At 38.1% G+C, this 27,417-nt stretch overlaps 1 protein-coding gene across 17 annotated transcripts in view; it reads right to left on the bottom strand.

The window, feature by feature from the left end:
- TENM2 (teneurin transmembrane protein 2) overlaps window positions 1-27,417 on the bottom strand; it is a 645,420-nt gene that overhangs the window by 60,926 nt on the left and 557,077 nt on the right. For 13 of the 17 annotated variants that reach the window (XM_065030083.1, XM_065030081.1, XM_065030084.1 and 10 more), the window contains 3 exons: window positions 20,934-21,128; window positions 15,262-15,462; window positions 13,636-13,848 (listed from right to left, as the gene is read on the bottom strand). In XM_065030083.1, the coding sequence (XP_064886155.1) occupies window positions 13,636-13,848; window positions 15,262-15,462; window positions 20,934-21,128 (609 nt within the window). The remainder of the gene's footprint in view (window positions 1-13,635; window positions 13,849-15,261; window positions 15,463-20,933; window positions 21,129-27,417) is intronic. The other 4 variants (XM_065030085.1, XM_065030088.1, XM_065030089.1 and 1 more) reach the window with 1 other exon arrangement.

Here is a 27,417-nt window from a genome sequence, read left to right as displayed (position 1 = left end):
ACATAGGAGCAGTATTCTGCCACCTCGGCAACATATGCAAACCAAAATAAAATACATAAACAATGCATTCTGAGTTATGTGAGTATTTGTGTATGCTGAACTGTTTGACAGATATAGGATAGAAGATGAATATTTATAAACATGCCTTTAATTCTAAAGTGCTAGACATCCATTCTACATCCCTTTTCAGTATACATAAGTCTCATGAGTATCATGTAATTTTCCAATTTCTCTATCTACCAGCTGCACTAATAACTAATAAAAGCTACAGAAATAAAAATGCTGTTTTCACAAATGAGCTGTTTTTAATCCTGCATGCACAAACAAAGCATAGGATAGATCTCCTTTTGTTCCTTCTTTATCTGCATAAATGGTGAAGGAAAGAGATGCATAACCCTTCAAACATAGCCAGTTGCCTTGATATTTAAATACTAAATAAATCTGGGGAATTGATTTTGATCTACTAGGGAGATCATCTTCACCATTTCAACCCCCAAGAAAGCCAAGAGTATTTAATCTGCACTGGGAAAAAAATTGAAAGAGAATAGAGTCTTTAACCTCTGCTTGCTTTATATTAAAAATATTTACTATCAGGCAGCTGAGAGCTTCTGCTCCTCCCCTCACCTCACTAGAAGTGACCTTAATTTTCTGGAACAAACACTGAAGTCTTTGTTTATAGACAGAATATTTCTCTTCCATTTCTCCACTGATGCCACCAGAAGAAGCCACTAGGCTTTTAACTTGGTTACCTTGCGTCTATGTGTGACAGAGTTTTTAAGCCGTGCTGGGATGGGCAGGTTGATATTGGTCATCGGGGACTGTTTGTCACCAGCACGGCTCTTGGGAAGAGAAACACAATGTCTAAGTGAGCCAAGAAATCTAGAGATTGTTCCACCTCGGCTGCAATACGGTTGTAAGATAAAGACACTGGACTAAGGCACTCTAGTCACTGATTCATGTCAGGTGAAAAGCTGCATGACTGTATTGTCATGTTATTTGCTTTACTTAAAAAACCCAACCCAACAACAAACCCCCAACCAAAACAAATAAAAAATGCAAACCAAAACACACCACCAGGGAAAAGCAGACTTAACATTATTAGAAACAAAGACCAGTCAAAAGGAACTTCCAAAACCAAACCAAAACAAAGAATTCTAAGCTCTGTGCATGGCACGTCTAAAGGACAATTTGCTACAGCTGTGTGCAATTGGCTTTCTTTGCAACACTGACAATACAGCATGAGTAGCTAAGAGTATCTCGTAACATATCAAAAAATGTCAAAGAAATTTTACTTTCCTGTTGTTGTAAATAATTAGCGGCATATTCTGCAAATAACTTTTAAGAAAGCCCCCATTTAATATTGATAAGAACATTCAACCTAAGAAATCAGATACATTATATTCACATTGCTAGAAATTTTTAAAAAATATAGTGTTTTATGTCAGAAATGCTGATAAAAATCTTTAGTATAGTAGAGGAAACCGTAACTATAAAGGTTAAAAAAACAGATGCAGTCTTAAATGAAATGGAAATATGTTAAATTACTCCAATTCTCCTGAATAAATATTTCCCTTCACAAGGCGTCTAATACTTAAAATTTTTCATGCAGTAACACTTTTAAATTGGGTAATAAGGATTTCAGGAATTTCATAGTAACTAGAAATACAAATACCGGTGACAGAAACCAGACTTATCAAATTATCTGTGTACAGAAGGTTGAAAGATTAAAACAATTGGGGAAATTGTTGGGTTTTAATATGCACTGTCTTCATTTTTTTTTAAAAGAACGCAATGAAAATACCGACAATTTCAGAAGACACTTCAGTGTATCCACCAAGTTGAGTACCTGAGTGTTATCTCATATGTAATTAAGTCTTTCGATAAGGGATATAAACTACTGTTTGAAACTAAGGATGGGCTGACCAATTCCGAGTCACTTTCGTCTTCAGCATATAAGCAATGAAAATTGTTATAGAATATGTAACAAAAAATTGCAATGCAAAATCCTAAAACTGGTAACCTCTACAGGCCCCTCTGGATCTGAATTAAGGAAAGCTGATGCTTGGGCATCAATATACGTTTTTCCATTTCCCCTTCAGCCTTCTAGCTAGATATGCAAGAGTAAGACGGTTTCTGCTTCATAAGCATATCTGCAGAGGAGTAATGCAGAAACAATGAACACACGTGTTCACACAGGCTTAACATCTTCTATAGGGTAACACCCCATATTTCCTTCAGGCAACTGTTACCCTCTCAGCCTTCACAAAGAAAGTGACCTTGACTCTAATAACCAGCTCTCTAAACAAGGAAGGATTTCTCCATTCTAAATCAATATTTCTGACTTATTTTGGGGAAAAAAAAGAAGTTCAAACATTCACAGGACACAATGAAGACATATATGGATTGGCTTTGTGATAATCAATTAATAACGATCCAAGGGAGTCAGTAACAAAAAGCCATTTTTCCCCCAGTTTCCAAAGAAGCCAACAAAAAGATGAATCTGATCTAAAAATCTATGTCGTTGTACTTCCCGCACCCCCCAATTCAACTACCTCTTAACAATGCTGCATGGGGAGCAACGTCAACCTTCATCCCATATTCCTAACAGACTCCTGGGCAGTCATTTTCTGGCTTAAGTTTAAAACATCTTTCCAGGGTGTTTTTGAAACAAGAAAAGGCACATTGCTATTATTTTTCCTTTACTGTTAACCAAATTACTCTGAAAAAAAAAAAAAAAGGAGTAGAATTAATCAGACTCTGCTAACATTTTAACAAATCCATATTGTGCTTTCACTTTTCAGCACTAAATAACAATCCACGGCTTCCTGCTTTCACTAATACTTTTCTTGTTCAAATGCAAGTTATTCTGTAATTTAAAAACTAAAGAAAATAGGGAAGAGAAATGGAGACACCCAACTTCTTTTGAAATAACTGCTTTATTCTGGGCACACTATCTTCCATTGTACAACTGTATGCTATAATGCTAATCCTTCTGTTAATTTCAGAGTGAAGCCACCTATAACCCAGCATACACACATTTTGCGTTGCTTTATTAAATGGAAAGCAAAGAGGTCAGCTCAGTTTATATTTAAAATGTGCTGAAAAGCAGATCGCAACATGCTACATTAGGAACCGAGTTCTACTCTCTGGTATTCCCAGTGGCTAAAACAACAAGACAGTTCTCTCATCTGTACTAATGTGTCTTTGGTTTTAGGAGAATCAGCATCTTCTGGGACATTTAGGTTTTTGTGTTCGTGCATGCTGAGTTTTCAAAAATAGCTCCAGTGCTATTCCTGAGCTACTCATTCCACAAGAAGCTCGGCAATCCTTTTTGATTCCTAACAATTGGAAAATCACAGTATTTGAAGCAGTATTGCTCTTAAGATGGATAAATCACCATGTTCCAGGTAAACATGTCATCCCTAAATTGATCTCTCTTTTTTTTTGTTTATTTGTTCTTTTGGATAACTGTCCTCTTAGTATCATTTCTAGTCTAAAATCACAACCTAGTAATAATTTTCACTACAAACTAATTCAAAATTTTAATTAAAAAGAATGGTGTGCAATCATGATTATATCATTATATTTATTTCTTATGTAACAAAGCACTATTTCTGTTCAGAACAGGGACTGCATCTTGATTCGTTGTGGTTGTTTAATGCTCTAAAAAATTAACTTTTTGAAGGCATATATGGTTTAAATGCATTATGAATCTTACTCATTTGTCACAGTCATGAATAACTTCACTCTTTCAACATTTACCTAAAAAAATCCCATCTGAAATCTTATAATTAACTGGAATTAATACAGAAAAGATTAATCTTCATACAGATTTCTGTAAAAACATACTAAAAACTTAGAAGCGTATATACTTCCTAATTATATCACAGATAAACTAGCAGCTCATGTAGTTCCGCCTAACTTAATCACTTCAAAACACTTAAGAAGAAATACTTAAACCTCTCCTTGGCAGATATTTTGTACGGCATCTTATTTTACAACATTTTAAAAGCAGGACACAGTCTTTTGATACCGAGTCAATCAACCTGCTCCGTACTGGACTGTTAAAAACTGTGAACAGAAACTAAAAATATGACGGGATTAAGAAAAAGCAATCAACCCTGCCATTGACTGGAAGATCGTCAAAATTATGGGTCCCTATTTACGGAATGCAGGAAACCCACAGCTTTTTAAAAGGCATTGTACAAGAGAGAGAATGCAGAGGAGCTGGGTAAGACTTGGGTGCTGTTGTGTCATCGTGTTTGAGAGAGGCAGGAACTGTTTTACACGGGAACATCTGGGACTCACTGCACGGCTCCCAATAACGCATGAGACAGCACAAGAAAAGGCAACGAACCCCAGATGTTAGACATCGGTTACGGGCCATAGAGCTGGCAGATTACATTAAGGCAGCGGTAAAAGGATCTTGTAAGTTTATCAGAATGAGAGGGAGAAAAGCATTAACACGGATAAGCAGACAAACATGTCTCCTCTGCCTAAATTTTCATTAGGGGCAATGTTATGATCCATGTCACAATGGAGTCCTAATGAAAGCAAAAGTTACTTCTTTCCCATGAAGAATGTTTAACTGTCTAAGAGAAGTACTTATTTGGAAGGAAATATTTTAGCTAAGTGTGTAGCACCCAGGGCAAAGAGTCAGATCTCAGATGTGAAAATCTTCAAGGAGGCAGCTGGACCGCCAATCCTTTCTGTTCTAATCCTGTTATTGAATGAAGAGAGAATGAGGATAAATACATCAACCTTAGTTCCTCATGCCCCACTTTTCCTTCAGCTCCAGTACTATGATTGTGAACTGCTGCTAAAATACCGAGACACCGCTATTGCTTTGTCTCCATCTACCCCAGCGTGGATGTGTTTTGCATACAACTGACAGAATGAGATGGGCAGTTATATGTCAATCATTACTATATCACTGCAAACACTACAGAAGTCTGTCCTGGAAACTGCAGAAATCTAAACACTTAATTACAATTTTCATAGCAGCTATAAATCAGGTAATAATGACCCCAATATTACTCCAACTATCTGCACTTTCAACATACAGAGATGAACATGGACCGTAACCTCAGACCTGAGCACCTTCAAGAACACTCAGGTTTGTATTTAGTTCTTTCATTTCAGTTACATGAACGATGTTTGTAATTTCTTTGGACAAGTGATGTAAACTACATTATATGATGATTTTTGTTGGACAGAAAACTTTGCTTCTTTTTGTATGTATAGAAAAACTGTATCTAAAATGAAATAGATTGAGGCTACCTACAGGAATAATCTCCAGAAGTGAGCTTCTCCTCATAAGCATTTCATGAGTAGGTCAGAATAGGAACGGAAAGAAAGAACAAGAGAACAGAGATGAATAACATGAATTTTGTAAAAACTTTGTTCAATAAGAATGGCTCAAGACACCTCATAGCTTGTACCCTGAACAAGTCCCCATATTCATTCTCTAAGATCTTTTAAAAAATTGTCTTAGTAAGGGCTTTTACTGAAAGAAGAATGTATCAATATTCAACATCAGCATGTATTTCATCCTCAGTGAGTAGCTACTGCACAGGAGATAAATGACAGTTAAAAGAGAAAACTTTCAATAGTTTCATTTTTCCCCAAAGCCCTAAATAGATCACACAGCAAAATCCTGAACTGACACTTCAGAGATGCTACAGAGACCATTTTTTCCCTTTTTCTTTTTGACACTAATATTTTTTAATACAACATTAAACTAAGAAAATATTAAGTAGAAAATTTTTAAAGCATCCGATATCTTAGGAAGACAAGTCCCTAACTTCTAAGGTATCCTACTGCTAATTTGTTATTATGTAGGAATCTGAGACAAAATTGACAAGAAGCTGAAGAGGTAAAGCCTTGTGTCTGGGTTGTTATTCCATAGAGTTTGCAGCAGTCAGGCAAAACACATTCAGCTTTATTTGCATCTTCAAACATGAAAGATTTTGTGAAACTGATGTTGAAGATACAAGAATAATACCTCGAGAATATATAAATGAGAATGCAAGTGCTTAGGAAGAGATACCTATAACAAGCAGGCCACAAAAGGATGGGTAGATATTGTTCTCTTTTGTATTTGTTTCTTAGTAAGTATAAATACTATATGTATGTATATAGATACCTATTTCCCAATATCTGGTACTACCTTTCTATCTCTATACAATCTGTGTCACTGGCCTCTCACAAGCATTTCCACATCTTTGTTGCTTTGTATCCAGCAACACCACGTAGTTCACTCCCTTGCTGAAGCTGTGCTTGACACCACAGGGTACAAAATAACACAGGAAACATTATCTATGGAAGAAGAGAAGATTGCCCGACGCTGTGAATACTCCTATGAACAGCAAAATCAGCTTTGCCCTTTCAAAAGTTAGATCAGCTGCCTGATTGATTGCCCTCCCCCTCTTTTTGTGGTCTTCTAGGAGTTCAAGAATTGGCCACAAAATCAATATAACTCATGTAGGAGCCCCTGCAAAAGGAGAAAAAAGAAACATGATTTTAGTTTGGGGAAACTATTCACCAGTATCTGCTGGGTGCATCTTTGAAGTACCAGACAAAATGGAGGAAGCTTTGCTGAAAACACACTCAATTAAATTTTTTGAGCTAGAAAGGAAAGAAGTAAGGTCATGTTCCGCAAATATCCTATATATAGAGAAAGGAAAAAAGCCATTCAAGTGTTCTGACACTGCGGTGTGACATATTTCAATCATTTACAGGAAGCCCTCAGCAAAGAATGCAAACAGGAAAGCTCTTCCTCATGAATAAGCTTGCCTTTTAGCCAGAAAGATCCCCAGCTGCCCTGTGTAAATTCTGCAGATGAAAAGGAATGCTGTTTCTAGACTCCCTGAAAGTCAAACCACTCTCACTGTATACAAATCTCTACATAGAATATTTCCTTCCAAACATACATAATCAGTTATCTTGCTCTGCAATGATAAACTAAGAGGATGCACATGGTAGTTCTGGATTCCTTAGTGCTACGTAAGTTGTTCAGAAAATTTAACGGGCCTGATAAAGAAAAGTAGGAAAGTATTTTTTAGTTATTGGGATAGGAATTTACAGAGTTACAAATCAGAAACAAAAATTAGCATGAGACTCAAAACAAGAGCTGTTTACAGATTGTTTAATCCAGGGACTTTATAGCCAAGAGATATTATTCAGAAGTTTTGGAGGTGAAATAAAAGATGACACATTTACAAAACCAACAAAGCATCACAACAGTAAATGTAGTTGCAAAAAATAAAAAGCATTATCTTTCCAGGAAGAAATTTCTTATCGCTTAATTACCAGGAACTTGCACCTTTAGTGAAGCACGGTGATGCCGGACTAGCTGACCATTGCTCTCACTGACTAGCACGTTTCCTTGGGTTTTGTTATAAATCCTAACATGATGTAATATAACATATATGACCAAAACATCACTTTATAAGGAAAACTTCTACCTTATGAGTCTCTCTATGCTTGCATGACAGAAATGAAAATGTAAATTATGTGCAGAGATTTACAGAAATCACTGAGAATATCTCAGACTAATTCACAAGGTATCTGCTACTCTTCTGTTTTGCTGAAGATACGCGCAGAGGGGAAGAACACCCTATGGCACTTCAAATGAAAGCTCGACACCATGTACTTAAAGGCTGCATCTCAGATGTGCGCACCAGGAAACCTGCTACCAGGTGTAAAGACAATAGGATGACTGGATCACATAGGGGATGAATCTCAATCTGCGGATACAGCCAATGTCTCTAATATTTTTGTTCATGTCACCATATATATTACCAACATATTTCTATATCATCAGCAATGAAAAGTGGTCATGACCCAGATATTCTAGGCATTTTTCAAATAAAATGAAAAAACGTGTTCCTCCCTCTACAGACTATGCAATCCAAATTTCTATCATCGTCGTTGGAGGTTATTTTATACCTTGATAGGTTATAAAATGTTACAGATTAATTTTAAGTTAGAAGAGCATTGGAGAAGTCTAATATATCTAGCTCCTTCTAAATTGCTCTTTGTCAGATACGATGGCTTTCCACTGTCTCCTCCCACGCACTTTCCATCTCTCCTGAAAATTGCCTCATCTTTGAATCATTACTGTTGTAATTACAACAAGTAAAATCAGTAGTAGAAGGAAAAAATCTTTCACACAAAGAGCATTATCATGGTACAAAAATATCCTGCTGTATCCAAAGATTACACAATGCTGCATTATTAATGTTTCTATCAATTATTTACTCTATTATAAGGTAAAAATCTAAATCTTTACTCTTTATACATGGTACTCCTTCCAGTCTACAAAAAATATAAACACGTCTAAAAGCTGGAAAGAGCACAGTCCTCCCAAAACAACTGGGGAAAAAAATTGTAGCAAACTCTTTTTTTAGTAAAACCAGAGATGGAATACCACCCATCTAGTATTCAGTTGGGTGAGTCTTGGTACTTCAAAGGGAGAGGATTTAAAATATTTACCTACTGGGTGTAATATTGGCTCTTTGTCTGGATGTTTCAGAGTAGCCAATATATACACTGACAACCTATTGTTCCACAAATACAGAACACACTGATCAGCTTCCTTGGTTGGATAAATGATCAATTCTACTTCTAAGACTGGTATTAGTTTCTTAAAAGGGATGACAGTACAAATCTTACCATATTATAAACCGAAGTACTTAGAAGGAATCCTACCTTTTAAGCTCATTTAAAATCAGACTGGAGGAGAGCTCATATAGTTCAATGATTTTCTAGTCAGCTTGGTGCCCCATGGCAGGATAAACTACCGCTCTGCTATTCCTGACTGACATTTGTCTAAACTGTTGTTAAAAGCTCCATTGATGAAGATTCCACAACTTCCTTAGAAAATATACCTCGGTTTTTCATTTACTGTTCCAAGGGTTTTCCTAACACCTAACCTGAGTCTTCTGTGCTGTCACCTGAACCTCTTATCTTAACCACCCCAGACACAGAGAAACCTCCATTTTTTCTCCACGTTTTTATGTATCTGAAAATTTTAGGTTATTTCCCATCATGTAGGTGACAGGACTGTGGTTCTTTCAAGCAATTCTTCTTTATTCAAGGCCCTGAAAGCATAAAAGATAAAGTACATGGCTAACCCAGATTTCCAAATCCATTATTTACTAAGAAACATGCCCTACCATTTGGCATTTCCCGTACAGAGGCCAAGGACTCGGTGGAGGAAAGGGAACGGCAGATCCCCACCTCTGCAATCTGGTTCCGACAAGCGGTACCCGGGCAGGGAGCAGAGCTGCAGAGATGTCCACAGTGTCCCTGTGTCCTCTGCCCACAGGGAGGTTGCTGGGGGCTCAGGTTCTGTGGCTGTCAAAGGGGGTACAGCTTATTGGCATTGAAAATAAATTAAAATAAAGAGGCGTAGAGAAGATAAGAGTTGTTTTGATCATAATCTGCAGCAGAGCATCCGTATTATCACATATCCTTTATTACAATCTTTTGCCACTTTCTGTCTGAAAGCAGGAGTGCTTAACCTACATCTAATGTAGACAAGAGCAGTGCTTTGGGAATATGAGAGGCTGCCAGAAAGATAACCTCATATATCATCTTCTGGTGAGAGCTTACCTTACAAGATACACTATGTTTGCAGGCTTTTAAATTTTACTCATAAATATTTAGGATTAAATCCTGGCTTCACCAGTCTCTCTGTGAGATCTTTACCAATGACTTAATAACAGTCGTATTTCATGCTGCAGGGCTATGAATTACAGATGGAATTACGCTTTTAAAATGGTATTTTTGACTGTTTCTTAAGATCTCCATATACACCACGCTGTCCTTAGTACACAATCCTGACAGTTTATATGGAGAACATCCTCCACAACAGTTTAAAACCAACAGTTTTAAACATCTGAATATTATTTTCAGTGAAAGTAACAGATCTGTTTTATAACATCATGCTTTAACAACATTCAGATGATCCAAGAAAAAGCTAAATCCTCTGTCTTAAAATTCTGTCTTGAAATTGGCTCAAGATTTAGCAACAGCTATATCTTAGTCTTTTGCTTTGTTATTAGTTTTCCAATATTTTTTTCCTCATCTAGATTACCCTCTATTATTTAAGTTATAACTTCCTCCGTAATTGCAATCAATGAATAGTAATCACTTAATAAACATATCCTGACAGGTCTATTTTTGCACTGGGAAAAGATTCATTTTCTTTATCATCACTTCGCTAAGCTATTTTTCTTCTTACCTAAAGCAGTAAAGCGAAATGTCGTGCCTGATGCAGAGTTCTGCTCTGCTACGTACAGCACCTCAGCAAAGCCAGACACCACTCCTTCATTTTTATACTATAGAGATGTAGATTTACCAAAATCTGTATAACTTGGCATTTACATTCACTGATTTTTAGATGTAATTCTCCTGCTGCACACAGGTAAAAGCTGCTTTGTATAAACAGCTTGTTAACATGGAGCTAATGGTGGCATTCTGGAAGACTTCACAGAATGTTTTTCTCAAAATGCAGGTAATGCAGAAAGAAACGACTTTTTTTTTTGAGCTTAGACACTCAACATCAAAATGATAAAGAACATGCATTCTGTCAACTAACTATAAAAGCCTAATTTGACATTAAATAGAATAAAATATCCTGAATGAACCTGGATACCTGCAGGTTGCTATAATGATTTCTTTCCCACTGCTATGTAAATACAGCACATGAAACTCATAGAGAAGTACAAACAAAAGATATTTTGGTTTGTATATAGAAACCTTTCTCTTTTTCTCATGAATTAGATCAACTTGTTCTAAGTAGGCTTGGCCTGAAGTCACTGGAATCAAAGCAAGTTTATCTACTGACTTCAAGAGATTTCATACTAGGTGGAGCAATAAATGGAAACTTAGAGTAAATAAACTCTCCTATGGGATTCACATTTTTCTGCTTCAAGTGCACATGGAGAAATTCTCAAGGGTCTGGTGAGGTAAGTGTGGACATTCACTGCTCCTGAAGACCTAATACGGGTATTCAAAAATCCCAACTATGTACATGGAAGGGAGAGATTCATCCTCTGCTCACATGGTATTTGACTCTGGTCTGGCCTAGCTTTGCCTTCGGGTAAACGGACTGTGCGGTTTGCCAGATACCTTCCAAACAGGACTAAAACAATGGTTTTGGATTAAAATTAAAATAATTCCAAAAAAATAAAGGTTTCAATACAGGAATTTTTTATTTCTGAATATTATCTTTTTAGGTTGATGCTCCTCAGGGAATAATTCTGACAATAAATGGTCTGTCAACCTTTCAGTTGAAAGCAAAACCATAAATAGAGTACTCAAAATTAGTTTCTCCCTAGTTTAACTACACTTCATCACACCAACATTTAAAACATCTTGAGCAACTCATTCTTGTTCCAAAGTATCAATCCACTCTAAGGACAAACCTTCCAGTGGTAACTGGATTTTTTTGTACAAATACTGACAAACCTTAGTTTTACTCTCCTTATCCTCCAAACTCTTTCTCTGTTTCAGGCCCACGTTAACATTAACCAGTGTGATCAAGCTGAGCTGTCCCTCTGAACTGAATCCCACTTCTGGCATCATGCTTTGTGACCTATGAAAATTCTTACTAGTCCAGGTCTGTCAGAAGAATATATATCTGTCTACCTACATAGAGCAGGCAACTTATAACTGCACAAATATAAGACATGATCATTAGAAGGGCAAATCTAATTTGTTTGCGCTAGTCTCACCTTTGCCACAGGCAGACCCACATTAAGCTTCAAGGAAATCTTTCTAATACATACCAAACAAAAAAGCTTATGCATATTTTAAGCACTTTAGCTGCCTCACTCTTCCTCTAAAAAGAAGAATTGATTATATATATCAATAACAGGGAAAATACTTATTTCACAGCTCTGAAAATGAGACTAAAAATCTCACTTCGGAGTTTGCTAGTTCATCTTGTAATTTTCAAAATTCTTTTAAGATATCAGTACATGGTATCTTTTTGTCTGCACAGTAATGAAGACTTTAAATAAACTAATTACCTCTAAACATAGGCATACTAATACAAGATTATAAAGCAAAACAAATTTTGCACAAAGCAGCAACTTGTAAAATAAGCAATTATTACACAATTTAATGCAAAAAAATATATATATACTAGGCATTTTGTAGAGATCAAGGAGATACTTAATATGAAAACAAAATGCCTGGATTAATCCAGCAGACGTATGTTGATATGATGGAAGTACGAAAGCAATCGTTATAAAACACTCTGCATCTGTGCTGGTCACAAAGTGTTCAGTCATAAAAGCTTTGATTTAAATCACATTAGCATGGTGTGGTGGAAGCATGCAGCACCACAACATCAAAGGAAACACCCCCAAAATATGTATCTATTTTCTTATTTTTTCTTCTCTCCCATTAGAGTATACTTTTAGTTTCCAACTCGTGTGTATCGGAAATGGTTTGCATATCAAGGGAGAAATCGGAGGGGAATGAAAAACAGCTTGAGGGATGCAGGAATCTCACCATACTTTTAAGTAAAGAAATAACAATTCACTTGTAATAGGACTGTTCCATTAGGGTCCCTCATTGCCATGAAAATCTCAATTGACCTACTCCTTTTCTTCACTAAATTTACCACTTCTGAGATAATTAAAACAATGTGACCTTGGATTTGGACTTCTTTTAAGGTACACCTCACAGTCCTCCAAAAGGTCTTTCGAGAAAGTACACATTGTCCCAGCAGCTGGATGCTCTTGTTCCAGATAATTTTGTTCAGGCTTCACAGGAGAGATGTGATCACTCAGAATTTCCCATTTTTGATTAAAACATAGGGAAAAAATATAATTTTTTTTCAATTGTTTTCAGTATAAAACTTTACAAAATAATCCAGATACACTACCTGACTGCTTGTAGAGACAAAATAAAGATCTTCACAATTTATCTTCAGGATAATTTTTCAAGCACAGTAATTTAGAGGACAGAGCACCATGGCTCTGTGCAAGTGTGACCTTTTTGAACTTCCCAGGCTGACCCATCACAAGCACTGCTCGATGCCCACGCTGCACTGAGCAGCACCAACAGCAAAGGGTCCAGGGGTGTGTGGCAGCACCCGCAGGGCCGCCGTGCCGGGACCGGCCGTGCGCACGCCCCGTGCCGGCTGGCAGGAGAACGCTCGGGAGCTATTTCTGTAGCACCAGGAACACTTATTCCTCCACAACTTGACCCCTGCTCTGTGTGGGGATGGTGGTGATGTGTTTCAGATGCCATGTCTAATAGCGGGAGAGCATCGATGCATCAGACCGGGAAATTAAAAAAGATGTCATTCACACAAAGGAATGCATAGTTAAGTTTGAAAATCTTGGCTCAGATGATGCTGTAATGGACCATTTGTTACATATCTACTTACTAACGTTCATCTGCTGGGGAATTTGTTGTTGGGTTTTTTTTTTTCCTCCACTGATCAGTTTGTTACTGATTTTAAATGATTCCAAGAGCTCACCTGCATTTCACCCAACACATTTTGAGTCAGAGATAATACCTGAAAGCACTAGGGTCCCTAAAGGAACAGCCTATTACAATACACAACAGTAACTATGTTTCTACGATTTATGAAAAGAAAGCAATATGTGCCTGTTTCGGTGCCTGTCGTTTGCCTACCAATGGTGCAGTGCTCCCCATTCCAGCCCTCTCTGCATTCACATTTCCCATCTTTACAAGTGCCGTGCTCCGTGCAACGGGGATGACACACACGCTGGTCACACGCCTCTCCTGTCCACCCTTCTTCGCAGCGACACGCTCCGCCAATGCACACCCCGTGAGTGCCACAGTCGACGGAGCACACTTCTAGGAGAAGAAAAGAAGAAGGATTATAGCTGGTTCGGGTCAGCCCCAGCGGGGCAGGAGCAGCAACCTGGTCACCAGGGGAAGGGTCACTGGAACAGGGAAGATTTTGCTGAAAACTACACGTTGCCAACGGCTGGACTGTTTGTATTCATATCAAAACGAGCACTTAATTTTTGCTTAAAAACAGACTTTAAAAAAACCACCAAAAAAAACAAAAAACAAACTAAATTATGCTAAAATGTTGGTTTAAAATAAATCTGCTACTGTATGCCGGACAGACTGCTGCAGGACTGTATCCTCTGTTCAGACATCAGTTCCAAACCTGGACCTCTGGTGATTTTGATACAGCCATTGATTTGCTAAAAATGAGACTGAAACTCACCTAAAGCTCATTCAGCAGCGAATGATGACAATTCAGGGTCACTTAGACTCTAGGAGCGATGGGTAAAAGACACTTTCAAGGGAGAGATTTTGGAATCCCATTACTAACATGGTCAGCCAGCCGGTGTCTCACTCCAAAAATTCTTCTACTGTTTTGTGCCAGCTGAAGTTGCAGAGAAGCAAGCAGAGGGGTCTTTTGCCTCATGCATCACCAAAGAGGTTGACAGTGAGACTCTCATTCATGAGTTTTTCTGGCTGCTGACGCATTAAGCGGAAAAAAACCACCCTGATATTAATCTATCTGATGGGGTATTCTAAGTCATTAACCTTGAGAAATAACTGAATAAATGTGAAAAATGTTATTTTCAGAGACTTGCTTATGGCCTACAGCTCCGTCTCAGGGTTCAGCTTAGAATATAAATGCAAAATTCCCAGTATTTTTCCCCCAAAATAGAACATTTGCTGTCTTGTCAAAACTTTGTTTTTTTCTCTTTAGCTCCTTCTGTTAGAATAATCAAGTTCTGCTTTGGAGAGGGATAAAATTTCTTAGCTTACACTCTTATGCCTGCTTTTTAGTGTCTCTTGCTCTTTAATTATTTTTTAAATACTCCATGTGCAACTGAAAAGGGAAAAATCCCCTTTATTTGAACAGAGATTTTTCTGTTTTGTGATGTTTTACATAACTGAGTAGCATTTTGATGTACGGTAAAGCACGTTATAAACATATTTATATATTATGAATTTTCATTAGCAGTTGGGAAACAGACATGAAGCACTTAAGTAAAGGGGGTCATCATAAGAACGAAATACAAACTCCTAACCTGCATTCCCCTCACCCCCCAAGTCCCAAATTAAGAATGTCACAAAAATAGCATTTAAGATACACAACACATTTCTTCCCAATGTAGCTAAACAGCACCAAACACCTTCCAAAGACAATTTTCTAAATGATGCGCATTTTGAGCTTGCCGTACATATTAAAACTTTAGGAAAACAGGATTACTGCGGAGTCAGGAAGGAAGATTTCCTTACCGACGGAGCAGTCGGGCCCCATCCAGTTGGGGTCGCAGGCGCAGAGCCCCGTGTCGGGCAGGTAGGAGCCGTGGCCGCTGCACTGCTCGGGACACTGCGCTCGCGCCAGCTCGCAGCTCAGCCCCCCCCAGCCCGGGCTGCACAGGCACTCCCCGTTCACGCACACCCCGTGGCTCGAGCACGTCGGGTCTAAGCAATCCACTGCAGCAGGAAACAAACAGACAAACAAAACAATGCGGAGAGAGGTCAGTTCGCACAATGGGATGGCTGGAAAACTGGAGACGCGTGCTCTGAAAAGTTGATAGCGCTGTGATAAACAAAGCAAATCGATGTAGTTCTTCAAGTCGTATCAACACCTCGTAAAGTGCGATGTGATTTGTGTTTTAGCTCCAGATAAACCAGGGTGTGAGTGAACAATGAAAGGTTACTGCAGGAACGCTGCAGTGAAGAAGCACAAGGACTTAGAAATTACACTTAAATATACACATATAGTAAGAGTTACACACGTAAGTTTCACCTGGGGATACTCCTCCTGAAATACTCTGAAATTCCCAGGACTCAAGCACTATATTTAAATAACAAAACCTAAAATAACGGAATAAATTGCACCTTTTCAAGGATATTTTTCTTTGGAGTTTCTTCATCAATACTGCTATTATCACTATTGAAATGCTAGAGCATTGTGAGAATAACATTGTGATATCTACTTTAAGTATCTAGAAGGCAAAATATCACTGGCTTTCAGCTTCATTTAGACTCCTAAATTATTCAGGCACTTCGGAGCATTTGCTTCGTGGTCCATTAGTAGCTGAGCTGTGAAACTGAGAGTCCCAGTTACTTCAACCCGTATTCTAACCAGCAGATAATTCCTCTTAAAGAAATAAAGACAACCTGATACAGATAAGGATTTGATCTTTTCTCAATCCAGAAGCAACAGAATAAGAAAGTGAAAATAGTTATGATGGAAAATCCATGAAATTTCAGTTGCCATTTCAATCCTGTTAAAGAAAGAAATGTTATGGGCTGTCTTTCAAATAAACTCTATATAGTAACATTATGATCCTCAAAATTTTTATTTTGTATAATGAATTGGTGTAAGTATGCTATGCTCTACTGCAAATACCAACATAGAGGCTTTACCAACTGCCTTTTGCTGTGAAATTGAGGGCCAAGGTCAAATTCATGTCCTAAATCAAATGAATTCATCTCATGACTGGTATATATTAGCTCCCAGCAGAAGGACCCAGAATGATTGGCATTCTCTCTTGCAGCTCTAGGAAGATCTGAGCTTATAATGAAAGTGATTTATCTCTCATCTTTTCCAAATTGATCCTTCTAAATTAAGGCAGAGACATTTTCACTCTACCTTATGTGAACAATACTCGATCTTTAAAATCTCAACTTTTCTATAAACAGAGTCTTGTCAAATTACTTTATGTAGTTGCAGAATATTTAAAGTAAGTATATAGATTAGATACAACACAGAGCATTGAGGCAGGCACATGCAGAGAAGCAATAACATGAATTATCAGAATAGTTTTGATTTTAATTCAGATTATAGTAGTACAGGAATAAATTGCTGTAAAATTCCTTATAAGATTTTCATTTTAATGATGACAATAGCTATGTGGTTTTTGTCTTTTTTTCTTTTTAAAAATTTAATGCTTAGTAATTGGACATTTAAATATTGTAATGCAGTTTTGTATTTATAGGTAAACCAAGCTTGCTTTATGGTTCTGTTCATGTAAGATTTGATAAATTCATAAATTGTTCTAAAATTATCTGGAATGCTTGTCCTGTACTGTTGTTCCTTTTGGGTGCTTAATGAAATTAGAAGCTGCCCAAAAGTTCGAACATGTCTTTCACACTACTTCTCTTGAACTTGTCAGACACAGAACTGTGATAAAACAATCTGATTGAATAATGACAGAATACAAAGATTTAGGTCAATTTACTTGGAGAACAAAGATTACTTTTCCCCCCGTAAATTTAGTCTATTCTGTTTTTTTTTTAGATGGTGATATTTTAATGGAAAATGTATAAAGGGTAATATGTGTATAACATTGTATGTAGCAGGACAGCTGACTTTAGGAGATACTGATGAGTCCTCATGTACTCTCTGTGTCAGAAAGGTATCATCTTCCTTCTCAAATCAAAGTACTAACAAAAGCTATGTGAAGCACATGGAACACACCACCTTTTTCTACGTAAATTAACCATCTTTCCTCTATCCAGAATTACAGTATTCGTGCAGCTGAGACTTATTTCCACAGAATAAGCTTATCAATAACCCTAAGCCCCAAATCTCCCTTCTTTTACAAAATAACACACCTTTGTCCAATGTTCTAGACAAATATGCTTTATAGTTGTTTTGTTCTATCATATGAGTAAGTAATAGCTTTCAAAGTTTAAATTGAATAGAGTTTTTACTTTGAACTCAAATCTTGTTCTATTTTAATATGTGCTCCTAGAGTTATCATCTTGGGCCAGATCCTCGGCTGCTAAAATTAGCATAACGTGATTACCTGCAGCAGAACTACACTGACTTCTGCTGCAGAGGTGCTGGCCTCGAGTCTTTAGAAGGGTTTACAATGGTATTTAATAAGGATTTATAAATGGAACTTCTTTGGTGTTTAAACAAAGGAGAACGTGCCTTAGCACGTAGGTACATTAGACTTAGAACTCACAGCCCCTTGGCAGCTCAGATCATTAGAGCTCATTTAGCATTGGGCCCTCTGTGGATTTGACAAAAAAGGTACGGAAAGCAATTTATATCCCTAAGGACAAAAAAGGAGGTCAAGGAGTTTTCTGAACAATATGTACCATAAAACCCCCAAAGAGCCATGAATTACACTTATGAAGTTAAATGTCATTGACAAATGACTCGACCATGAAGCTGACAGGAAAACCACCCTTAAACTGCACCGAATTGGGCAATTTCACTTGTCTCCCCCTAAACCAGATTGAATGAAACCTGACAAATATGCCACTTCATCTTGTGTGTAAATTTGTTAATAGAACAACAGTGTTTATGCTGCAAAAAATTTTGCATCACAAATATTGATTTTGGTGCCACTTACACTTCAGGTAAATTGTTTGAACAATATGACCATGATGAATATCAGAAATAAAAAGCTAACGGGAAGAAAAAAAATGCTGACCCACTTCTTCTAATTCAATATCCTCGTTGGAAAATGACAAATGAATCAGCCTTTGCCGTTCCTTTTGGAAGCACAAATCAACAGAAGAGATCTCATAAATTATCTATAAATACAGATATATTTATTTGTATCATTCTACCATTAGAATGGCAGAATTTTAATTCACACAAAACGTTCTTTAAGAAATTGGATGATTATCTGCAACTGGAGAGGCACCACTTTATATTATAACATTTTTCTGGTAGCTCTTGAATTAGTGTGAGAAATATGTCAGAAGAAATGGAATTCTAGAGTAGAAGCATAATGGTTGTTTTTATTTATTTGTCAATTAGTTTATTGATGTATTTACTGCCCAATGATGTATGAAAAAGGTTATTTTAACCTTTCTTGTCATGTTATTGGCCCCTTACAAGTTTCCAGTCAATTCCTCCTGCCTTTCTAATCCATTTATCTTTTAAGAAAAACCTTATCCTTTCAAGCATACTGCTGATTAAATAATGTACAGCCTTTCACCCCACGTAGTAATTCACCTCCCAAAAACTTTGTTGACTGACAATGCTTTGCAGTGTTTCCAACTGTGAACGGTGTTAGCACTAACACCTTTGTAAAAAAACATGCACTAGTTTGTCCTGTGACCTTGTCTGGAGCTGGTGATGTGCTTGTTTCACCCGTTTCAAGCATTCACCTTAGGAGAAGCTGAGTTAAGCACTACAAGAGCCCGTTTGTCTCCCAGGAGTGCTAGGGGATACCAGATGTCTGGCCCAGATATACCACAGCCATTCTAGACAACTCGAAGTAGAGAGAGAATTCCATGCAAATAGCTGGAAATTAGAATCAAGATGAGGGAGGAACTGCTTACAAGGTAAAATATAGATTCAAATGGAGAAAAGATCATTATACCTACCATACTCTAATAATACAAGCATTTATATGACAACACAAAACATGATCAAATTCATATAACTTCATTAGACTGGGCAAACCATTGCAGTTACCAGAAACTGGATGTTGCAGAGCATGCTGAAGACAGTCTTTTCCATCTTTGATTTCAATGAGAATGCTAGCTATAGCAAGGCATTTCACGTAATTTCTGGATATTTCCTATAACCATACGCTCAGGGTGAACTGAGAACTATCAATTCTAGCAGACAAAAAAGACATTACAGAATTTTCTGGATATAGCTTAGAATGCAAGTTGTTAAAAACAATGGAAAAACTCTGCTGACTTCACTTGAATTCTGGATTAGAGCTTTAGAAATCAGTGTGGTGAAGCTTTCCTGGAAGGAGGTGACAGGCATGCACTGAACAAACAGTTGCAGATTTGGCAGTCCCACTAGTCCTAGCTTTTGTTGTTGTTGTTGTTGTTGTTGTTGTTGTTGTTGCTTTTAGCAAAGTAAGTTCACCCAGCCAAATGCAAGATCTTGTCCTAAAGGTGATGACTGCAGTCCACATCCAAAGGGTAAAACCTCTAGTGACTTAGGTCCCTATAGATTTCTTCTGTTTGTTTTTTGATGGGATATACAGATCCTTACTACAGTGTAAGACAAAAATCAATACACGTGGTACACAGATCCGCATCCCACACAGAATACTCTATAGAGACTCTTTAGTCGTAAAACCCTGCAGCTCCAGTCCTATTACTCTAGTGCTCAAACTGCTCCTCCTTCGGGAGGATTAATAAGCTCTGGAATGTTTTCATAAAGTAGCTTGAACTATTCCTCCTCTGAGGATGTGCCAAGGTATGCTGAACTGTCTATTTAGCAATCCTCTGGGGAGTTAAATTCCCTTTTAAAACCACCCTAATATACTTTAAAAAGAAAAGCTGTCCAATTTATGGTGTGCATTCTAATAGAAAACACTGTGAACAAAACTAATATTGAGCTTTATCTATGACCACATTTTGTATGGGTTATTTTGTTAAATTTGCTCATTCTATATACACAAAGAACTGGACACTTTCAACATGAAGAGCTTTTCTGCATTTAAAGGACAGTTATAGTTTGTGTGTACCATATACATTTCTTTAATCCCATGTGATTGCAGCTAACAGGAGTACCTTGTCCTACGCAAAGTCTGTCAGGAACATGGATATCCAAGTCTTTCAAATTTGTTTCATCAACTTCTCTCTTAGCAGTGACTGATATGTTTGCTTTGTGTGGAGCTGCAGCCATACAATTTTCCCTGCCACTGGTCCTTTTTCCTCTGCCTTTCACATCTAAAGTGTTCAATATATATAATCCATAAAAAAAGATTTATCTTTATTCTTCAACAAAGGAATTACTCAGGTTTACTTGTGACAGACAATCTTAATACTGCAAAACAACACATAATAGAAGGTGAGAAGTTTTGTCTGAACTTTGATAGATCAGTAAAATTGTGCGGACTATATTTTTCCCCCTCTTTTACAACTATCAGCTACAGTAGTTTTACATTTCAATTTTTATTCTATTCTTTCCTTTTTTTTTTCTTCCCATTGAATAACTCCAAAACCCAGAAAACAAACTCAATTACCTTCTTCACAGTTTTCTCCTTTATAGCCAACAGAACAGACACAGTTCCCTTCAATGCAGGAACCGTGACCTCCGCATGAGGGATCAATACACTGGCTGATGGGGACATCACATTCTGGACCTTTCCAGCCACTGTAGCATAAGCAGGTGCCTTTAGAGTATTGACCATTGCCACTGCACAGCACCGGGCAGGCAGCTGGAAAAGGGAACGAAAGAAGAACAGCAGAGAGGGTCATACATGACTTCATGTAAAAGAGTGCTAGAAATCCACTACCAAATACTTAGACATATATTCAAATACGTTAATCTACTGGCAAAAGAAATCGAAGCTAATTTGTACTAGTTCAGTTCCTCATTTCCCAAATCATTTGATTATTATATTATTTAATAAAATGCAAACGTCTTGAGCATTCTGAGAACACAACTACTATTCTTTATAGACTACTGATGAAGTTCAGAATAACTGATGAAGTAATGTGAACAAATTTGAGTCTGACATTGCTCTGTTCCACTAGGTAACATCCAGTTTTCACAGACAGCAGAAGACAAAGTATTCAGTCCCTAAAACACTTTATAATAGAGCGTATTTCTTTTTCCATAACACTTTTTAAGGTTATGTCCCCCCAAAATTTTAGGCCCTTTGACTTGTTTTTTTAGTGTAAGAATCTTGAACACATGGATAACTCAAGTTTTAATCTACAACACAAGTGCACCTTGCCACTAATATCCCTGCTGAACCTTGTTTTCCCAAATCCCTGAGCGACTGCTCCTACCCTGCATGTATTGACAAGAAAGCACCATTAACCCTTATCCCTCTCTTATTATTAAGGGGGTAAGACACATTTTGAGTAAATATTCATTTATGCAAATGAAGTGAAGCCTGTGAATAATAAAGGTAGTCAGCAGGTCTTGGATGCCAGGAATCAGATGTTGTACATATGCAGAGCAATGGAAAGGAAGAAGTGGTTTATTAAAAGCCAGTTACACACAAATGTTCCAGTAGGGCATATTCACGCTCCTATATGCCCATGTCTTTAGCAACCTGTGAACTTCCATGCCTGTCAGACACTGAATGTGTGGTCACCAGCCAGAGAAACAGAAAAAATAACAGAGGAATAACAGAAAATGGGAGTAATGAAGTGAATCTTTGAGGAAAGGTGCACTTTTGTGCTTCTCTGTGATGCAGTTTGATAAAGACAAAAAAGTATTTCCCTGTCTTTTCACCCCTCAAAGAAATTAGAAACTAACAATGCCAAAAATATACTCAAAAGCTACTGTTAATCATTAAAAGGTCCTACTGTCTTCTTGCTTCTATTATCTCTTTAACCTGAATGATCAAGGAGAACACAAGTAATTGATTTCTTGCAATGAAATGGGTAATTGTCCAGTTGTACAACTTCTCCACTGTTCAGTCCTGTAACCTTTATTAATCTTATCTGTCCCATTGATCTGCTTCAAGAACACACTTCAGATAGACTTTTTCAAGAATTTTCTTATTTGAAATGAGAAAAAACTTGATCAGAAAAAAAAAATTAGATTTGTAACCTGAGATGTTAGCTAAAATTTAGAATGCTGAGAACTATTTCAATTAAGACTACAGGTCACATGTATAATATTTTTTAGCCTGTCTTTTCTACAGCTGAATAATAACAAAATCAGAATGGTGAAGATCGGGGTTTTTTTGCTACCCCTCCTCCGTCTTAGGGCCATATTGTCAGGTTTTTTTGGTAGCAATAGGACTTCATTCTATTTCATTCCTGTTGTTCTCTCTTACTCTAAGTCATGTTCAATCTTTTCCTTCCTCACTCCTAAAACGAGTACGAATCTGAATAAAATACAATTTTCAGCAGCAGTTTTCTGATTTCAGATGTGACATACATTCACAAGTGCTTTATTAAGTTCCAAGAAAAAGTTTATGGTGAAGTCCTACCAGTTTTGCTTGTTGCAGTTGGTTTCAGAATTAAGTTTACTGCACCAGCTGGACTGAATTACAATGCAGGCAAAGTTCTGTTATGTCCATACTGCACCCTAGGACAGCCTATTTTGCATCTTTTCACACATCACCATCAAACATCCTTACATGATACACAACACACTGAACCAGTAGCAACTCATATGCTGTATGACTAGCTCTTCCGTCTGCATGCATTGCATCGTGGAGCCCACCTCTGCTCCTCAGCACGTGTTGCTTTTCACTGCCTGGACACCCTAATGCTGCTACTGCAGGTCAGACAGGTGAGCCACAAAGAAAGGGAGCAAACTAGGACCACTTCCACTCTTCCAGTAGGAAGACCTGGGGACACAAGCTATTTCTTTGCCCGTAACTCTCCATTTCACTGCAATTTAAAGTCTTGTTTGGGTTGACGTTGATGCATTTTCCCAAATTACTGTAAGCAGGGTAATAACTTTAGTCTTGGTCTATTTACTTGCCATGGTGTAAAGGATGTGGACGTGAGTGATCAGAAGGCAGCTTGTCCTGAAGACCTTGAGTAATCATGAATGGCAAGTTTGTTGATGCCAGCTTCCACACCCTGTCTCTCAGCTCCTGTATGTGGTGGTTACACTTGTAGTTCTTTTGTTCAAGTCCACCACAGAAGGAAGACATATTGTTAGAAGCAACTGCTCTGTATGCTTCCCAGCCATTGAAGAGACTGAGCGTTATCATTATTAATGGTTGATCGGTGTAGCTTCTCCAACTGCACAGGCACACGCCAGCTCATGCCTTGCTTTTGCCCGTCAACATCCTAACCATGCTGCGATAGTGCTGCATGGAAAGGTTGGTTCCCAGGAAAGCTAAACGAATCAGTAGACAGTTTCTCCAGACAAATCACATTTGTTGAAGTAGTTATAAAGACAGAAGTTAGGGCTGACTTACAAACTGGATACAAGTAAGGAATAGATTTTATTTTGCTATTTTACAGGTCAACATAGCACTCATCAGCAGAAAGGACTTCTATTCTGCAAACCTCTCCTCTGGAGTCAAATCTCAAAGGCAATAACTCAATTTGAACAGCACAGTCTCCTACAAGAGGGACTAAGCAGAAATAAAACCATTACCAAAATAAATAAAAAACAAAACTGAAAAAACAACAAGCAACCTAGACCTAGCTGGGTGATACTATGCCAGCCACCCCGTGTGAGATTGCTTCTCTCCCTGCCTTGCGCCTCAGTCTCATTAAACAATGGGCAATTGTGGTCCAGCTAAAGAGATATATATCTGCCATCTGGAACCTGTCGATGGGAAGGCCATTCTTAGATCCTACTTTTCATCTGAATTTGCAGGGTTCCACTTCTGGGAAATCAGAGACTGGCACAGCAGAAGAAACAGTACTAGATGGTGCTGGCTCTTGGGCTAAAGAGCTCCTGCAGTAGTGTTTTTGCTCTGCTACGGTGCTTCAGGAATCTCAGTAAAAGATGAAAGTCATGTCACAGCTTTTCATTCCTGTCTTGATGTTTCTACCACGTCAGAGGTCTTGCTATGGTTTGTAAACCTGTTCAGTCCTAGTGAAGCTTGTATATAAGCTGAAAAGTAATTTGCTTTCAGTGATCTGACACTGCAGTGTGCATTGCCAAGATGTTAGTGACACCAGAACTAACTTTGGACAAATGTGAGAATCTGTCATTTAACCTTAGGGAAGAAATGAATAGTTACGGTTAGGACACTTGTAACCTAAAGCCACAAAGTTTAATCTACAACCCTTTGCTGGAGTTATTCTACAAACCAGGAATAGCATTTTGAGGGTGAGAAAAAATGACAGAGGCTCGTGGTCAGATTTTGGCATTTCCAAGACTGCCATGTCACTAAGATTGCAGGAGAAACATGTCAGCAAGAATATAAGCAAGTGTGGGTTATAAGAAGCTGGCATGTCACTGCTGTAAAAAATAGCTCTTCGTTAATGTTTCTGCTGTGGGTTTACAGGCTGTACAAAGTGAGGAATAGAGAGAATCAAGCTGCTCTTCCATAGAATGCAGGTGCAGGCAGCCTAAAAAGAGGTCTGCTAGGCTTATTTATTATACTAGACCATGTTGCTGCTGGGTTGGACCCAAAACAGCCCACTCTAATTTTATATCCAGGTTGCTTCCATTAATGTGCAAACAACTCCAGAGTTATCTGGAGTTCTTGTTATCCAGGACTGCTTATTTCCCCTATGTAAAGCGGATGGTGCCTGCTCCAGGAGAGAACTGACTGCTCAAAGTTTGTTGAAGGAGTGTGAAGAAAAGTTGGTTTATGTAACAGAACAATCAAGTTCCATCTAATTTCTGAGAACAGATAGGTTGCATAAGGACAACATGTATCACATACCAGGATTGTCAAAAAGTGGATAGAGGTCTTCAGGAGTAGTTATGGCAACACACAAGTAAGTTGAGCACAAGGGTATAGCTCCTAAGTGTAGTTTAAATAAGCACAACAGGCATTAACCCTAAACATGGTTTTGTTGCTGTGATTCTGCCCTTTAACAGTATTTTAACAAAGCCAGATGAAGTTCTCAACATGGGGCTCAGCTGATCAAGTTACAGCCAACGGATACTACAGACCTTTGAGTCCTATGGACTGCACACATTTAAGAACATGAATTGAACAGGAAAGATCAGCCAAACATCCCTCTAAAAGTTCTCTCTCTAACAGTTACCTTTGGATAGGTATTTTTTGAGCAATGTTGATATTCCTTGATGCATGAGGAAAGGTGGTTTGGTAGTAGCCTGTTCCATACAGACCAGGAGAGGAGATGGTGAGGGATAATGCCCAAATAGCTTGTCATCAAAAGCCACCATTTGGTCCAATGACTCTTAACACAAAGGAATCTCAGTCTGCGTACACAGTCCTTTCACTCACCCTTACAGTATTCGCATGTACATACTCACGAGAGGTGTTCTTCTACAGCATGGCAAGAAACCAGTAAAGGATATCTGAGGAGTCAGACTCTTGGAGGCTGGTGCAGAACTTGGTTTAGTTACACAGCTGCTTGATTGAGAGGCCTTCCTCTGCTACCTGAAGTTCCAAACAGGATTTGAAGGCAGAGTTCTGGTTTGGTTCCTCTTGCTGTAGAGCAAATATTACCCTGGTGCAGAGAGAATCCTGTACCACTAGGACCTATGCTGGCAGGTCTCTACTGCAGACTTTTTTCAGTTCCTCCTCATAAAATAGACAAATTGGTATACTTCTCTTGAAAGTTATTTGAATTTCTGGACACGCAAATATGCAGATTCAAAAGGTTTTTGAACATGTTTCTGCAATGCTTCCCCGTCCTGGACCAGGTCACATCCAATGCCCTTACATGGCTCTTACTTTGCAAGGAGCTCAGAAATGGGGCATAAGAATGTTAGTTGCTTTGTGCCATCTACAGGCTTATTCAGAGCCCAGAGAAGATGTCAGGAGTTACCCCATATCAATATCAAAAGCTTCCAACTAATGTACCACAGAATTTTGAGGTGAGATGCTCATGGTAGGTCAGTGAGGGGAGTCACTGCTCTCGATGGACAAAACTGCATCAAGCCCATTGTGGTACTGTTTGAGTAAGGACCAGAATGGTTTCATCCATAATGCTTGTAAGCTCTAATCTTGCATACAAACCCGATTCTTCTTACCACAAGGTGGTGCACAAAAAAGCTGAGCTTGACTCCCCATTCACAATGTAAGCAGTAAGGAAAATTAGGACTGAGTATTGTACTGCAAGTTTAAGGCTACACTAACAGAACACCTAGACACAGTCTGAAGTGCCCTTACACCTCAAGCACCGCTAACCGCTCCATCAACGCATTTTAACAGGATTATCTGACAAGTTAAAACTCATGGAAGAACTTTCCCTGACTGAACACAAATTTAGAAAAAATAATGGAATGAAAATCTACAAAGGATGCTATAAACAAAGAGACATCATCTACTGTGGGAAGTCCTAACACAAGTTATCTCTAGAACCAAATTAATTTACTGGAGAAGCATCACAGACAGGTACAGTTTTTACTCTTCCTCAGCTATCTGCTGTATGCCACCAATTCTGGGCAAAATGGAATTTTGGTCTAAGCCATTGCAGATTTAGTTCCATAATATAGTCTCTGTACAAACAAAGAAAGTAACATTCTGAAGAGACACTACTTATACTCCTATGTAAGATAAGTTCAGCCCTTGTTGAACTGTACAGAACTTTGTCAGACCAAAGAGAAATTAAGATTATTTTTATCCGTAGATGTTCCTGTTTAGAAGGATGAAGAGAGTTTCAGTCCTGCAACTTTTGTTATAGAACACAGCTTAAGAGAACTATGCCTGACAGCATATGCCCTTTCAGAACTGCATAAGGATCACATGTTCTGTATGGGTGAGCACATACTTGCATGTGGAATTGGTCTCTCGTAACTAGTATGACCCAACTGTGCAGGATGTGCACTAATGTTAGTGTGCATAGCACTTGTTGAGGTTTACACAAAGTTTGCTTGGGGTCAGATAAAAACTTGGTTCTACTCCCAACCAAACGGAGACATTTTGAGTC

The sequence above is a fragment of the Columba livia genome, chromosome 14 (genome assembly GCF_036013475.1).
Source record: "Columba livia isolate bColLiv1 breed racing homer chromosome 14, bColLiv1.pat.W.v2, whole genome shotgun sequence".
NCBI classification, from domain to species: domain Eukaryota; kingdom Metazoa; phylum Chordata; class Aves; order Columbiformes; family Columbidae; genus Columba; species Columba livia.
Note: the sequence above shows the minus strand (reverse complement) of the source record. Positions and strands in the feature narration are given on the sequence as shown.